The sequence below is a fragment of the Fringilla coelebs genome, assembly GCF_963513975.1.
Source record: "Fringilla coelebs genome assembly, chromosome: 3".
Taxonomy (NCBI): domain Eukaryota; kingdom Metazoa; phylum Chordata; class Aves; order Passeriformes; family Fringillidae; genus Fringilla; species Fringilla coelebs.
The window spans coordinates 70,057,221-70,074,417 of NC_140030.1; the positions used below are offsets into that span (position 1 = coordinate 70,057,221).

A 17,197-nucleotide genomic window follows, 5' to 3' on the forward strand; every position below is an offset into this window, starting at 1 on the left:
AAACTTAGAAAGACCTTTCACAAGACCTGTTCTTGAGGATTTCAGTAATTCATTTGCATATTAAATATGACTTTTTTTTACAGTATTCAAAAGCAGCAAATAATTCCAAAGAATTGGAAGACTGTGAGCAAGCTAATAAGCTGGGAGCAGTTAACAGTACCTTAAGGTAGGCTGTGATTTACATCAACAAAAATAGTAAGAAAGGAACTTTTTTTTTTCTCTGTCTGATGTGGTGGTTTTTGTTCTTCATTCTTCCCATTAGAAAGTAAATGGGAAATGGTGCAAGAACATCTGAAGGTAAAGGTATTAAATGATAAGTAAGACTTTTTTTGTTGTTTAAAGTATGCTTTGATACTACTTAAAAGAGGTATCTTACAGCATCAACAGTCAGAAGAAACTTGCAAATAAAACCACCTTTTCTCTATTCTTTGTTCTCAACAGTTTGCTGGATTAAGGGGTTTGGTCCTGCTTTGTCCCACTGTTGCACTGATGTGCCTATTTGTGATCATTCAGTGAACCAAATCAGGAAGTTGAGTTACTTTTGTTGTTGGTAAAGTTATTTTTAACTTGGATCAATGCTGTGATCTTGCTTTTTGCATGGCACTGTCAAGGTTGGGTGGGAGGAATTCTTCAGGATGGTGCCGCCCCTAGGTACAAAAGTATGTGGACAGCATCTAGAAAACATAGCACTCTACTGGATTCCTCACTTTTGAAAAACAGAAATAAAATCAATTTTTCACTGTTAATGGAGGGATATGGTGTCTTTGCCAACAAATTTCAGCAGTTCTACTGGTAAAGATTTTGAAACTCTTTCTTGTGCCATGAAAAAATGACCGTTTCTGCGTGGTGTTTTAGGGGAAGTTGTAAATTATTAATTCTGTTCTGTTTCTGTAAGGCAAAAGAATGTGACACTGTAAATGGAGACCTAGAGAAAATGCCTTTATGAGAGTAGGATAGATAATTAAAGTTGGAAGAGGGCAGGTAATGGATCCTGCAAGTGGAGGGCAAGTTTGTGCTTTACAGGAAAACCTCCATGTTCTCTATCCAGCAGTGCATTATCCTCTTGGTTTTGAGTTTCCTTACAAGTTGTATTTCTTGTGGTTATCAAATCTTGTCTGTTGGTAATTACCAAAGAGTTTCCTCACCAAGTGTAATGTCTCCTATTGTGATTTGGCAAAAGGTTAAAAGTTTATCTTGTAGAATTGCCTCTGTTTGTAGAATTTAGCTGGTGCTAATTTGATCAAACAGAATAGGTTGTTTTTATTATTTCAAGGCACTTCCCTGTGCCCTGAAGCAGAGTTCCCAATCTTAACTTGGTTACATTTTGCTGTCAGTAGTGTGGCATCAGTAGTTCTGTGCTGCACACAGTCACAGGAGGAAGGTTTTGGCACTGTTTGTGTTTCATAGTGTGGGAGCTTCAAACTACTTGTCTCTCTAGTACAGTGCACCTTTGAAAATGCTAGAGTGGACTGCCATGATTATTAAAATGGCTTAGGACAAATCATATTCACAGAGCACTTTAGCTTAGAAGAGGGATTTAGACATCAATCCTCCCAGTAAAAAGTAAGGCACTAAATTGTAGCTTTCATTGAAAGTACAAGTCATGAAAATAGGGTGATTCCTTCCTCCCCCACCCTCAAAGTGACAGCTGCTAAAGTAGTACTTTGAAATGTGTTAAAAATGTCCTATGAACATATTTTACCAAGCTCTTACTGAAGAAGAGAAGCCACTGCAGTTTGTTTAAATACTGGTGAAATCTTTGTCTCAACATCAAGTTGACTTTTGAAAGTATTGCAGTTGATGCCTGCTTGAATCTCATAGCAGTTAACAATGAGTATCTCCATATAGTCTCAAATTTCAGATATACTGACTCAGAATCCACTTCCAAGCTATATTTCTTTGAGAAGCTCTTTTTGACATTGTTTATTTAAAAATTTAAAATCAATTTTTTTTTTCCCCCTCAGTAACCAAAGTAAGGAGGCTTTCATTGACTGGGCAAGATACGATGATTCACAGGATCATTTTTGTGAACTTGATGGTAAAATGTTTAAGCTTTTTCAGAGTGTTTGTTTTATTTGCTGTCTCATAAAAAATGCAAAAGATCATGTTTTCTGTACGAATACCCATTTTTAAGAAGTTTTAATTTTGTTCCAAGTGACAGAAATGTGTTAGTTCATATTATACACACAAAGTGCAAAATTTTACAAGGAATGTTTGGTAGCCTACACAGTGCACATTTACTGTTACCTCCATTTAGTATATTGAACAGGAGATATTTATGTAAATAAAAAGATGGTAAATGGGAGGGGGCTAACACTTTTTTAAAAAAGCTTCTTACAAAAAAAATGCATCTAGCACAAATATAAGACAAATGGCTTGCAGCTGGTTGTTTCTTACTACTATATTGTTTTGTTGCTATTTTACTATGCTTGGACTGAATTTGTTCCTCTTCCAGCCTTGGTATTTCCAAATGATTTCTGCATCCTTATTTGAAAGGACTTTCTTATTGTTAAAATATTAGGATACTAGATTGTGTCTTTCCTCTCCTTCACGTGTGTGTCTTTTTATTTGCTTGTAACATTCAAAGTTCAAAGGAGTGTCTTTCAGATAAGTGTGAGAATTGCCAACTGTAGGATTGACTACTGAAGCCCTTTTTAATGAATACCTCAGAAAGCTTCCTATGCTAGATGTTTTCATCTACTTTTAGGCTTGTGTTTGGTGTCACCTGAGAAAGTAGCAGCTGCAGTGGACTTCTCTTTCAACACTTCTCCTGTGTCTGATCTGAATGCTTTCTATATGAGCTGTTTTTGTAACAGCTGATGAGCATTACTATAGATCTGAACTATTATGTGGAATTATCTGCTGTTGTCTCTACTCTCTTCAAGTTGTCTACATACATGTTTTAGTAATACTGAGCTGTGAAAGGTATAGTTGAGGAGCATTTCTTTTAGAAATAATACTAACTTAAGTAGTTCCTGATTCTACCTCCATCTCTCCATATATCATGCCCTGCTGAAGGAGGCTGTCCCCAGCTGTGTTCTTCCAGTGTGGTTTTTTTTTGCACTGGCTCTGGTGTGCATCTTTCTGCATGGTAAGCTGATTAGGCTTACCTAAATAGCGGGAAAGTAAGTTGCCATCTCCCTGCCACCTCCCACGCTGTTGTGATGAACCGGCTTGTCGGGTGAGTTTGTCATCTGGAGCAGGGAGAGTGAGAGAGCATAACTACTGGGAGCCATGGGGAGGAAGCAGAAACCCTTGCTCTCTTCTCCTCTCTTCCTGTTGGGCTTAATCATAAACTAGATAAGGGAATTGAGCTAGCTGAAAAAATTTAGTTACCCGGGTCACCTTTCCATCTTTCTGTTGCATGGCTCAGCAGAGAACATAAACTCAGTTGTATGTGGATAGCAAGAAGAAAAATGGACCCTGAAGTGACCAGGGAGTGTAGGAACTGCTTAGGTTAGCCACACTGTCAAATAGATAAGTAAAGCTGTAATTTGACTTTGTCTCTCTTGGCACTCATTGTTGTGTGTCTTGTATCAGTGTCCTTTCTTTGTTTTTGCTGCTACTGCTGAAGCAATGCTTAACTGGTCATGCAGAATCGCCTCTTTTTTTAGAACAGTTTCACTCTCTGTTTCTGTGGGGTTTTTTGATATCTGAAGAAGTACTACGTGGCACTTCTTGGCCTATTCCTATGAATAAGTCTCTGGACTTTCAGGTTGTATTGTATGTGGGGCTTGTTTAAGCATGAGTTGGTCTTGACCTAGAATTTCAAAGAGTGGTGAATTCCTCCTGCTTTTTACTGGTTGTGGCTTGAAATGATTTCTGTTTCTGCAGTATTTTTAAGCAGAGGGAGTCTGGTTTCACAATTTTCTTTGGATAAATTACCTGAAATTTGTAGTGAACTTCTGAGATGAGGGTATAGCTTGTTGAAAGACTGCTTAAGTAACATTCTTCTTATAACCAAGAGAAATGTTCTGCAATAGTCTGAAAGCTTTGTACAGTTAAGCAATGTGATTCAGACTTTTCTGCCAGTATACGAGAGTATCTGGAGGAAAAATGGATTTAGCTAATAAATTTACAGTATGTACCAGCTACAACATGTACTACTTTGATATTGTCTTTATTGAGAACCTACTGTATGCAGTATACCCATTTCATAAAAGCAACCCCCTCAACCAAATACTGCCAGACAAACCCTAAATTTGGAGGCCATTTAAAACAAAACACTGTTTATGTCTTAGCCTAGGGTCAGGGAATACAGTGCATGTCAAGTGTTTATGGTAGATTTAAAGAAGCCACATAGATGATCATCAGTCATAATAGAAATTAGGGACATAGAGGAGGCTTTGGACTAGATTATGTGCTTTTGAGCTTTGTATTTAGTGTGTATATTGCTGCATTTTTACAAACATGGCACTTTAAATCCAACTGGAAGACAGAATAGCATTACATGAGGCCTCTTGTTTATGTTTAGTTCTGTGAGACTGGTTAAATCTTTTACAGTTGATCACTTAGCATATGTAACAAAATTTTTCCTATTTAGATGAGAGATCTCCAGATGCACAGTATGTGGATTTGCTGCTGAACCCAGAACGTTACACTGGATACAAGGGGCCTTCTGCTTGGAGAGTATGGAACAGCATTTATGAAGAAAACTGCTTCAAGTAATTGGGAGGGAAAGGAAGCCTATTTCTTTTACTTGTACCTCAGTTTAGCTAAAAACTGATCTTTGTGTTTTCTAACTTATTTTTTAGGCCTCGATCTGTCTATCGTCCTTTAAATCCACTGGCGCCTAGTAGGGGTGGGTCTTGCCTGTTTTATTTTCCAATCCACTTATTTTATCATAGTGACTGTTGCAGTACAAGGAATACAGATAGCAATCTTCATCTGTAGGTGTGCTTTCTGCTTTTTGAATTTCCTCTGTAGAGATAGCTGTACATTTATAATATTTAGACTAAAGCTTGTGATACTTTATTATATACATGCCTAATCCTAGCCCTATTAATGGACTCATTAATGTCAAGTAAGCTGATATGAAAACTAAATTGTAAGTCTCAAACTGTTTAAAAAGTGTCACACTAGTTTTCCAATTTGAATGCGATTTTGTATTCTTGTTTCTTTTTTCAAAAAGCATTTAATTTAGTCACTTCAGTTCATACTTACTCTGGTGTAATGTAGTTGTACATTTTTCATCCATAGTGCTCAATGTATCGCAAGTGTACAAATAATTTGAAGGACTGGGCACTTATGAAGAATCAGTTATGTGCAAAATTGGTTAAAAAAGGTATTCTAATGACTTGGGATTTATTTTCAAATTTAAGTTGAAAGCTCTAACCTGGTGTTTCAAACGAATCAGCTTTCCTCTGTCAGTGTGTCTCATTTCCCTTAAAAATTAACTATTAGATGATAGATTCAGTTAAAAAATCACCATTCACTCACTAGAAAATCAAGATATCTCAATATTTATAATTACTAAAAGCTCATACACACAAATGAAAAGAATTGTGAGAATTGTTTAATGCAGAGACCAGAATTTCAGGAAGGAGCACTGGACTGATTGTTGAACAATGCAAACTAAAGGCTATGGCTTCTTAACCGCTTTTCTGAAGCTAAAGTACAGCTTTCAAAAATATGTGAATCAGCTGTTACTAAGATTTGAATTTCTTAGTGACTTTCATTATTACAATGTGTCAAGTCTTGTGTGGTCTTGAGGAGCACGAATGGAATGAAGAAAGGAAAGTAGCCTATTTTTGATAAATTCAATAAGATTTCTTGCACTTTTTGAGTGTTTGTATTAAAGTCTGTTTCATTACTGCTTTACTGTGGAAATTATCTTTTTAATGCTTATGCATCTCTTTTTTTTTTTCCCCTCTAAGGAGGAGATGATGGTAAGTCATCTTATTTTCCTTGACCTGCAGAAATGAAGTAAGCATTAGAGAGTTTTAGATTTTGGATTTATTCACTTTACTTTTATTGAATTAGAAAGCAGGAAAGTTATGTTTCTGTTATTGAATAAGAGAGCAGGAAAGTTACGTTTTTTTGCGGGTTATTGATCAGAAAATGCTTTTAATGGACTCATACTTTCTTTTGGAGTAAGGGAAGGAGTGGATAAGAACAAAACACAATTCTCTTCTTGGTTCTTATCCTTGTAACAAAATATGTGTTGTAATAATGTTATTAGTTCTTCCAGAGCCCCCTTCATACTGATGTCAGACCCCTTAAAGAAGGAGGACAATTTCTTGTGTATTTTCTTCAATGCCCTTTATTTTGGGAAGATTGGGAGAGAGTGGGGAGAAAGTATTTGATCTGCCTACAGTGAGGCAGATGTAAAGATTTTTCAGCCAACGGAAAGCTCTTGGGCAAAAGATCTAAGTCTGAAGGAAACCTTTAGGCAGATCAAGGTGAAGGCTGTCAGAATTGCACTCTGCCATCATGTCTTTCACCAGCAGTGCAAATAATCGAACTTGTGCTTCCATACACTGCTGAATGCCCTGACCAGTAGCTTAGGCATGCTCATTCTTGTATTTCTCCTATTCTGTCCCCAACAGATTCAAACCAATCTCTTAAGTTAGCTGCTTCAGTGCCTATTCTCATTTTAATAGCTAAATTATTTAACTTCATGGTAAATTAGATGGCAGCTGATGTTGTATGCGTAATAATATAAAGATGCTGTAATGTTGAAAATGAATATTCTTCATTTAACTATGTACTTTGTATTTACAGGAGAATCTTTCTACACATGGCTAGAAGGTAAAGGCTCTTGGATGAGTTAATGTAGTGTTATATTCACTAGAAAAGGAACACTGTAGCACGTTTTTCATCTCCTCAAATATTTTTCATAGTGTAGGCTTTTTCGTAAATTGTGCAGAGCTTTCAAGTGTTGTTCAAATACCTCTTACCTTGAGGGTCTATAAAAATCTTCTCATTTACTTAGACAGCATACTCCTTAAACATTTAAGTGTTTTATCTTTCATAAAGAAGGAATTCACTTCAATGCCAGTTACTTTGAATTTTCTGGTTATTTTAAGCATTTAAGCAGAGGCATTATTAGTAGTAATATTGGTAAGCATCATTATTTGGAAATAGCTTTAAAGAACATTAAAGATTTTGGTGGCTCTGTTCCCAGTTTATAATTTAAGGCAAAGCAGTTTTCTTTTTATTCATGTTGAAATGGAAATTATTGCAGTAGTAGCAATCAAAATCCCATTTTGAAGGTGTGCAGAAAATTAAGTGAGTCAAATGTACTTACTTTTAAAATTAGTTTGTTCTGCCTTTCCTAAGCCTTTACTTGCCTGGTGGTATTGTAGGAAAGCATATGAATTTAAATGCCTTTAAAATGTAATGTCTAAGTGAGGACACATGTCAGCCTCACAGGTGGCCTTCACCATCAGCTCTTCCTGCTTCCATTTGTGGAGGCTGGAGTGGCAGGAAAGTTGCCCAAACATATTTTTGAGAGGAACAACCTCTTAAATTTCAAGTGTAGTCTCTAACTTTGGTTCTAATTGGAATTGGAAGTAATTTCTGCATATAAATGATATTCTGATGTCAGTGCCACTGTATTTCCATTTATGCTGTGGAAGTCGGTATTCGTCAAGTCATATTTTCCAAGGTTTTGTCCTGCGCATTTAAGTCTTCTGTGACTTTGCAGTACAGCTATAAAGAGGTATTTTTGCTGTTTTCCAGTGCTGTAAGTTTTTCTGGGCCTTTTGGTGTTTTTCTTTCGGGCTGCTCCTCTAATTCAGTGGTTGCTCTAATCGTAATTAAGATGGGTCACAGTATATTTCTGATTTCCAGACTGTCAAAATTTAACAGCAATTCAAATTTACTGCTCAAACAATGTAGGCATCTTATTTCTGTGTAGCAATTTATCTGTGCCAATTGAACAGATCCTTATTTGACTGTGTTTACTAGAACACTAAAATAGCAAGCAAGAAATGTCAAATGTCATTAATAGTATTACTTATATAAAAAATAGGAGGTAAGCTTTTCCTATGGTGGCTATAAGGGCTTATTAACAATACTCAAATGCTGTAATTGTAATTCTTGAAAGGCAACAATGCAGACTTGCATCATTAAAATGTCAGGGTATATTCATTTTAATGAATTATTTCCACTATTTAGTTTGGTATCTGTTTGTCATTTTTCCTGGACAGGTCTGTGCCTTGAAAAAAGAGTGTTTTATAAACTCATTTCTGGACTCCACGCTAGCATCAACTTGCATCTGTGTGCAAATTATCTTCTTGAAGGTATGTCTAGGTTAAATTGCTGAATGGAATCCTACAATATCTGTAGTATGTATTTTGTTTTTTCTGGAAATTGTTGGGGCATGCTTAGTTGATTTTATGTTCTAAATGTGTCTCTTTTACTACTTCTGCCCTCCCTTTTTCTTTCTCTGTGTAGAAACGTGGGGGAAGCCCCGTTGGGGACCAAATGTGAAAGAGTTCACTCGCCGCTTTGACCCTGCTGAAACGAAAGGGGAAGGACCAAGGAGGCTCAAGAACTTGTATTTCTTGTATCTGATAGAGCTGCGTGCCTTGTCAAAGGTTGCTCCGTACTTTGAGCGTGCCGTTGTCGACCTTTACACCGGCAATGGCCACGAGGATGCTGAATCTAAAGCTCTCCTGCTAGATATCTTCAGGGATACCAAGTAAGGCATGAGGGTTTTTTATCAGTAGTTTGAAATTTTCAGTTATATTTGGAAGTGAGAATAGGTGACTCCTTGATAGGATAGGACAGGAAGGAGAGTGGAATGAAGAAATAAAATTTAAGTAATGGGAGAGATCAAGGGGAATTTGTACATTTGATAGGACAGATTAATAGTTTTGAGGTTTGAATATACCAATTTTTAAAAACAAACTAAAAAGCACTCAAAAAACCCCAAACAACTCAACATCCTGGGCTACTTCCTTGTGTGTTGCTTTTTCTGATTCTTCAGTATAAGATGCACATGATTTATTTTGAAAAGGAAAGTAGTACATACAGTTTCTTAACGGTCCACTGAGTAATTCAGCTTTTATCACAGACTTAACCTCTGGTACTTTGGCCATCCCCTCTTCCTTGTATTTATTCCTAATGTTCTTAAGTTCAGTTTCTTTGCTCTCCTTTTTGCTAGTTTTTGTGATTGGTAACGTGTTGTGTGGTTTCATTGCTGTCCCTTATCATGGTCTTGCTAGGTAATTGAGCTGTAGCCAGGCAATGATCAGTTGTAAGGCAAACATTAAGCCAGTTTCAGTATTAATTTGAACAAAACTCTGAATAACAGATTTCAAGTTACAGGGGTTGCACAGTAAAACCAATACCACTGAGTATTTTTTTAAGGCTTAATCTGCAGGACTAGGAGAAATCTTACACTGATGGCATCAGCTGCTTACCAAGCTTAATTGAACACTGTAGTTTATGCCAGCATTTGTTCTGATTGTATTTTGTCTTTATTAGGTCCTTCCATATGCACTTTGATGAAAAGTCCATGTTTGCTGGAGATAAAAAAGGAGCCAAGTCACTAAAGGTAAACCTAGTTTTCTGAATGACATCCAAAATACTAATTTTGGAGTTAGGCTGTGTTACTTTGGAAAGCCCTTCTGCCTACCACAAACACACTGCTGAGTGTAAGGTTTTATCTCTGCCTTTTCTAGATCTGTATATGAGGCCTTTTAATCAACTTTATGGATCCAAGAAGACCGAAATCTCTGGCTTTGTGCCTTGAGTCTGGCATTGGGACTGTGGTGGGGCAAATGAGTATTGCCAGTAAATGCAGTGGTGCTTATTTTTAAGTAGAGTAACTGTTTCATAATTATCTGGATAAAAAGAACCCACCCAGTCACGCTTGCTTTACAAAATGATGACTTATATAATAGAACACAATATACAGTATAGTCTCATAAATATGATACTTAACATTAGAAAACATAGTTCCTAGACTTGGGAACCTAATGGCAATGCTGTACCTACCCATCAGCTTCCGGTATTAACATGCCACTGGTGTAAATTGCAATTCCATAGTTGGTAATGAAGTTCTGTTTTAATATTTATTAACACTTACAACACTTCTTTCAGTAGTGGTTTGGAATGTCATCAGCATGACAAAAAATGCTATTAGAAAAGTGGCAGTGTTTTATCAGCCCAGCCAGTGGTTTTTGGACCTTAAAAAATTGAGATCAGCTCATTTAGTTCTGCACCGTGCTTGCTCCTGCTCTGTCTGAAGTTGCACAACAACAATCTACCCATAGTTTTGAACAGGAAATATCTTTTGTGAATTGGAACTTGTTTGTCAAAAAGGTGGTTTGTTCAAAAGGGATTTGAATAATGGAAGAAAAAATGGTCAGGGACACAGATACAGGACTTATGCCTCAGAAAATTTGGAGAGAGTTGGAAGGAAATCAGTGTACAGAATCCAGGCATTACCCTGCATATTCTGTATTTTTGGGGGATTCTTTAAGAATTAACTGTTAGAAGTGGCTTGGAAACCAGATTCTGGGTTTACATGGATCTTTGTTCAGTTTTTGTTAAAGAATTGATTTTCTAATGGTACTACATTCATTAATGTCCTGGTTTTGCAAAGCTAAGATGTACATTAGCTTAAGCTTTTTTGTTTTGTTTTTAACTGATAGGAAGAATTCAGATTGCATTTCAAGAATATCTCCCGCATAATGGACTGTGTTGGATGTGACAAATGCAGGCTGTGGGGCAAGCTGCAGGTACAGTTTCTTTTGTGTAGGTCTGTGTGTTCTGGCAGGGGCAGGTCCCAAGATAAGCATCTATTTCATTTTGTCAGGACAACTCTGACTTTAGCATGCAGGCTTTCTGCACATGATTGGTCCTTGGTATCCTTACCTATATATTAAAAATAGATACATGTTTAGTTTACTGTTAAACATTTTAATTTTTTTGCAAATTGTTTCTTTTGTTTAGTCAACAGCTATGTAGTTTACTAAAAGGTAGAGTTTGTGTTCTAAAAGAGTTACTTTTAAAGCAGATGCTTCATGGTGAGATATTACTAAAAGCCAATATCTTACCTGTATTCAGTGATCAGAGGAGCCTTGTAGAATCACTTATGGAAAACCTTCCTTAAAACACGGCACTTACTTGTTAGGGAATCCAGTGTGATATTTAACTCCACAAATTGAGGTGTAAGAAAAAGTAATTCAGATTTTCACAGTTTATGCAGAAGGAAGCAGATGAATACAACGTTGCACAGTAAAGCTGAAAGTTGAAAGCCAGTTTCATTTTCTTGGCTCCTAGTATTTTTATTTTACTGACAGCAGTATTTTAAACCTCAAGACTAATGTTAAGTCCAGACTGAGAAAAGCTATTTTGGAGTGCCTGTTGTACCATACCACTGTATTACATTAAACTTATCAGTGTGCAATTTTCAAAGAGTTTGTAGCATCAAAAATTTCTTGGTCTCTGCTGAATTTCTGGAGTTCTGCTTATCCTGTCGTAGTTGATGCTTCTGATCTATTGTTGTTGTCCCTCCTCACTAAGAACTAAAAGCCAGCTTTCCTGACCTATAAAATTCTCTTGCAGCCAGCTTCAACCACTTCTTATCAAAATCCAGTGGTTGCTTATGTAGCCCAACTAAAAGTGAAGATAAGAAAAGCTACTTCTGTTCTACTCCTGCATAGAAAATAGGGGTTGAAATTGAAACTGCATTGGTTGCCACTAGAATTGAAGGTGGAAAAAGTGCATGTGTTGTGATACCTCATAAAAAACTTAGCTTGATTTAAAGGGAAAGGGGAGATGTGCTCCTGCAGGAGTTGGGGCATCTGTAAGTGAGGGGCAGGAGGGAGCTAGAAGTGTTGTAATGGACATATTTTCATATGCATAACCAAGAAGAAAAGAGATGGGAAGAGAAGAGATTAAAAAGACAAGGATGAAGAGCAAGTATACTTGAGGAAACAAATGCTCCTAAATAAGTGACTGAACCTGGTACACAATTGCTGTCATGCATTTGCATTAGTGCCCTGGTTTTTGTACAGTTATTTGGGTTGAGGGTCAGTGTATAAGAATTGGTACTAAAGTTTACCTGGATTAGTGCATTTTTATCCTTTTTTTATGGTTTTATGAGTAATTGAAGGAATGATTTTACTGATGTTAAAACATTGAACTTTTCTTATAGACTCAAGGCTTAGGAACTGCTCTGAAGATCTTGTTTTCTGAGAAAGAAATACAGAGCCTTCCTGAGAACAGCCCATCAAAAGGTTTTCAGCTCACACGGCAAGAAATAGTTGCTCTTGTAAATGCCTTTGGAAGGTAAAATGTTATAAATTTAATAGTAGAAAAATATAAAACTTTAGTGTCAATACTCAGTTTTTGTGGAAAGAAGGTATTGTACACGTAGCTGTGGGTTTTGAAAGGCTGAATTACTACCAGTAATATTGATAAACTTAATGCCTTCTAACAGTATTAGTCTTAGTCTTCATTCTGTGTTTGGATCTAATTAATCCTCTCTGTCTGAAGTCTCATAAATCTGCCTTCTGCAAGACGAAACTTCAGTCTCTTACATTTAAAAAAAATTAATCAAATTTATCTCCTTCAAATGATGAAACATTTTAACAGCTTTAAAAGAAGTTTACATAGAGCATGCTTTGCTCATTATGTTAGTTCTTCAGATCTTGAATATAACAATCTGTTCCTGTTTAAACAATCTATTTAAACAATCTGATAAAAGAATGTAATAAACTTTACTACCTGTGGTTAGGTGTTTTTAGAAGTTTAATGAAGCTGGGATGATTAAACATTATATATAAACTTTAATCCCTGTCATATAATATGTTAATGTAAAATGGAGAGTCAATAGACCTTTTGAGAATAGAATTGTCTGAGGAAAAATCTTAAGGAAAATGAATGTAATAATTTGTATTTCTGTTTTGCTGAATTGGTAACATTGATGGGTTTTATTTTACAGGCTTTCCACAAGTATAAAAGAGTTGCAGAATTTTAAAGTTTTACTACAACAAACTAGGTAATGAAGGTCTTTGCACAGCCCAATAGTGAAGATCATTTACATCACTGCATTGAGCAGAAGGAACTGATCCTTACAGGACTCACATGAACTGATAAAAAGTAAAATCAAATCCCAACTTGAATATTTATGTTTAAACTAGGAATGGTTATTAATTAGAAAATATATTTATGAATGAAATATATAGTTTTTAAATGTGTAAATTATGCTGATCTGTTTATTTTGTAAGTTTTCTGCTCACAGTTCTGTTGTACTGAAACTTCATAAATTTTCCTATTTCCTTGTCTTTCTGAGACAGCTGTTTTATATGAAAACATATGTACCTCCACCCTGACTTGGCCTGTCTGGAAAAGGGGGGATTACTTCTTGTGTCTCCCCATTTACTGAACTTCAATGTATTCTGATGATTTGGTATGTTAGTTCTGACTGTCAAAAGGAAGGGGGGGAACCTCCAAACAAACAAAGAAAAAAATAACAAAAAAATAACCACAAAAAGGAGATATGACTCTTGCTGAGTTTTAGCTTCTTACTGTAACAATGAAACCTATTTAAAAATAGAAAATTTACTGAGCAGAAATTTTTTTCATGCTAGGCTTCTTTGCATCATGATGATACCAATTTTTTTACCCTTGTCTTGTGCTTTTCAGCACTTTTTTTTTTTAAATTACTACCTTGTCTCTGCAGCAGAGTTGAAAGTGACTTTTCTGTAGCCCCTTGCTGCAGCCCCTTACCTGCATTTACTTGGAGGTAGAGGTGAGGACAGGGGGAGATGGTTAGTGGAGTGCTGCTAGCTGAAAAACCTCAGTCAATCAAATTTCTGTTTACTCCATATTATTTTTCTAGATTGTAATCACAAGTTCAGTTTCCAAAAGTTGTCTTTTTAGTGTCTTAAATGTTAAAATAGCACACTTGGTCTTTGAGCCATGGAAATAAATTTGCTCTTTATGAGTTATGTTTGAGTGCTATGTTAAAAAGTCAGTGTAAAAATAACTTGCTTTTGTAGTCACTTTTAAAAAAGATGCTTTTTAAACTTCATAATCGTACTGACATTTAATGCCACATACTCTTATCTATGCAAACCCATACTGTATCTTCTTTAAAAGGATATTCAGCATAAAAAAACGGGTATGTCAATAACATTACTTTCATAAAATAAAAAATTACTCATGTATCATTGTCCACAAATGTCAGTGATAACTTACCAGTGTCAAAACAGAATTCAGAAACAGCATTACCATTAGTAGCAACCAAATATTGGTTTAAATTTAAAATGAAGTAATAATTTCTTTTAAACCAGCATGTTTAAAAATGAAGTTAGGTGTTATGAATGTAGGAAGTGCTGGTGCAGTGTAGATACATCTCTTGTTTTTAAAAACAAGTCTTCACAAAATTAAGTGCTCTTAAACATTTTTCACCCTATTAGATACTGAGTGACCTATTTATATAATTGATTGTGATTGTAATTTTATTGGCTTCCATACTGTGTTCCTTTACAGCTGAAATTTTCTGAAGGCTGGAATACACTCTGTCCTTTGTTTCCAGACTAGCCTCAAATTTCTACCTGACTGGAAATAAAGTAGACTATTCTGCTGCCACTTGGCTTTTATAAAAAATGCTGTTGCTTAAGAAAGTTAACCCCTTTGTGTCAATCAGGGATATGCTAAATGAAATTTAAAAAAATAGAAAGGGAAATTAAAAAACAAAGAAAAAAATCCAAACCACCCTTAAGAAGTTTTGGTGGTAGTTGCACAAATTGGCAGTGGTTTCCCAGTTTCTGTTTAACCTTATAGGTAATTGGACATGGTGTTAGGAGAAGCTGATGCCAGTTTGGGGATGTTGTGTTTTTTCCTAGTAGCCTCTCTGGCCTGTGAGCATAGGTGTCTGAGCAAGTCATCGCAGGCTTTTGTTTTCTAGTTAGGCAGAAGAGCAGGAGGTTTCTAGGTGGATTCATCTGGCCTTTTCCAAGCTCTGTATTTGCACCCTCAGAGTTTATTTTTCTCTATTAAATTGAAGTGGGAATCTAGCTAAGTAGTTCAGATGTGAACAGCTCTGTTTGGTAGATGAGTTAGAGTATCCAAATCTTCTGAGTAATTGTATATATTGAAAGAGTGTAATTTTTAATTGGCTGTTAATTCTTTGCCTTTTGGACAGACCTGCAAGGGCTAGAACTGTAGGCTCACTTGTGTGAGGAGTGTCCTATAACTGGTATTTATCTGCATTGTTACATATTATAGTGCCTAAAGCTTTAGGCAGGATTTTCTAAAATAAAAAAACTATGACTGCATTGCCCCAGGAAGGACCTGAGTCTCAGAAACGTTTCTTCCTTTTTTCCCCTCGCTGTGTGGGGAAAGTGAATTGCTTCCAGCCTCCTCCTGGGGATGCAACTTGCTATTTTTTTTCTTTTTCCACCTGTGCCTGGCTAAAATCAACAGACACTGAAGCAGAATCATGCACTTGCTCATGGGACAGGTGAGTGATTCAGGCATGCAGATCCTGGACACCTGGTCCTTGCAGCCCTTGTTGGCACAAGGTAAATACTGTTGGGTAAGGACATAAAGAGATGTGAAGCTTTTCTTCTTTTCCTTTGTGTCATGGGAACACAGGAATGCAACTGAACAGCAAACCGTGTAAGTTCTGTTGCACCTGAAGGTACATATCTCTTGATGATCAAATATGGAAAGCATTTCACTTCACTGTCATTGTAGAGATAGGACATAAGATTTTTCCTGTAACAAATCTAGTTGAAACAATTTTCCTGTCACCATCTTTTTTACTGTATTTGATGTACATTCTGTGACTATGCTGCCTATGAAGTTTTGCTGTGTGAGTTGGATGACTTAGTTCTTTATATGTTAAATTAAATTTTAAAAATTTACAGCTCTTTTTTTATACTAAAGAATAAGGTTAGTTACACTGTCCATGACCTGTAAACTATTTTAAATTCCAGCTCCCTGTTGGAGATCAGCTTGTCAACGCTGTCTGCCATTCATTTCAGAGTAGCAGTACATTTTCTTGTACAAATGACACAATGATTGTAATCCCAGAGGTAGTGACAAGACAAAGACAAAAATGTTTAATTGTTCCCAAGTCATGAAGACTTGTGTGAAATGGTGAAAAAAGACTTGGTGCAAACTACATAGGTAAAAAGTAGGGCACTGTTGCTGAATAACTTGTTATTCAGTGCCTGAGAAGGTAGGTCAGAATATAAATTTAAAACAATGAAATATAGAGACTTGTGTAAGCTGGAATAATAAGTGTTTTCCTAGTTTTCAGCTGATGATCTGTGTTGTCATTGTATGTGCATGAAATACACTGTGCCACATTTTCTTGAGTTGTGTTTGATGGTTGGGTTGCCTTTATCTGACCTTGCTTTGTGCTTTTCTGGGAAATGACCTGTAATATGTTGTAAATAATCTTGATGCTCATGTTTATAAAGTAGCAATCAGCAATTCATCACTTTACAATTTCTCCATATAGCTATCCTATTAAAATGTAATATTTATTAAAATCAGAATCAATGTTGGAACTGCTTATTGAGATCTAAACACTTCTGAATCTTTGCTATGTTTGAATCTACAAAATGCAAATTAAAGTATTTTCTGCTACACCTTCTTTTTGTGGATGTAATTTTTTGGTGTTTCATTTGAAAATATATTTTTTGCTTTTCATTTACCTTTCAATGACACTTGGTAGCTATTACATAAATTCCTTTTGTAACAGTCATGTAAGATTAAAATTATGAGCAGATTTTCACTCTCACTTAAATTTCATTCAAAAGATGAAGGTAACCTTTATATTTCTTGCTGTTGACATTGCACTGTGATGTGTCTGCACATCAGGAATCCCTTGCAGAATTATGCAGAAATATGTTTCTGTATGGATATTGCCAATTATAGCCCCTGCTTAAATCCAGTTGTTTTAAGATTCAAAAAGGCTTATTTAGAAATTAAGTCTGTTCTGTCCCTTTCTCAGAAGAGCTTATAAAATAAATTTTGTGAATTTTTTTTTGTTTGTCCGTCCAATGGGGGTGTTCACGTTGAAATTATTTCCCTGAAAGGAAAATAATTCTTTTTCCTTCCATGTATGCATTTTTAACAAATTATTATACTGAAAATTTGATAGACATATTTCATCCCCACCTTAGGTGAGTAAGTGCCTGTTACACAGGTGATGATAAATTAAATTTAAGATCTTACCTCTCACATTGTTGTTCAAATCTGTGTTTTAGAGTATTTA

At 35.9% G+C, this 17,197-nt stretch overlaps 1 protein-coding gene across 1 annotated transcript in view; it reads left to right on the top strand.

Moving 5' to 3' along the window:
* The window catches only part of ERO1B (endoplasmic reticulum oxidoreductase 1 beta), a 28,748-nt gene extending 12,191 nt beyond the window's left edge, over nucleotides 1-16,557 (top strand). The window contains exons 5-15 of the mRNA XM_084203465.1: nucleotides 84-166; nucleotides 1,965-2,038; nucleotides 4,544-4,664; nucleotides 4,755-4,801; nucleotides 6,724-6,750; nucleotides 8,154-8,246; nucleotides 8,401-8,647; nucleotides 9,436-9,505; nucleotides 10,608-10,694; nucleotides 12,116-12,249; nucleotides 12,905-16,557. Of these exons, the coding sequence (XP_084059591.1) occupies nucleotides 84-166; nucleotides 1,965-2,038; nucleotides 4,544-4,664; nucleotides 4,755-4,801; nucleotides 6,724-6,750; nucleotides 8,154-8,246; nucleotides 8,401-8,647; nucleotides 9,436-9,505; nucleotides 10,608-10,694; nucleotides 12,116-12,249; nucleotides 12,905-12,965 (1,044 nt within the window). The 3' untranslated portion in view covers nucleotides 12,966-16,557. The remainder of the gene's footprint in view (nucleotides 1-83; nucleotides 167-1,964; nucleotides 2,039-4,543; nucleotides 4,665-4,754; nucleotides 4,802-6,723; nucleotides 6,751-8,153; nucleotides 8,247-8,400; nucleotides 8,648-9,435; nucleotides 9,506-10,607; nucleotides 10,695-12,115; nucleotides 12,250-12,904) is intronic.
* The last annotated feature ends 640 nt before the right edge of the window (nucleotides 16,558-17,197 follow it).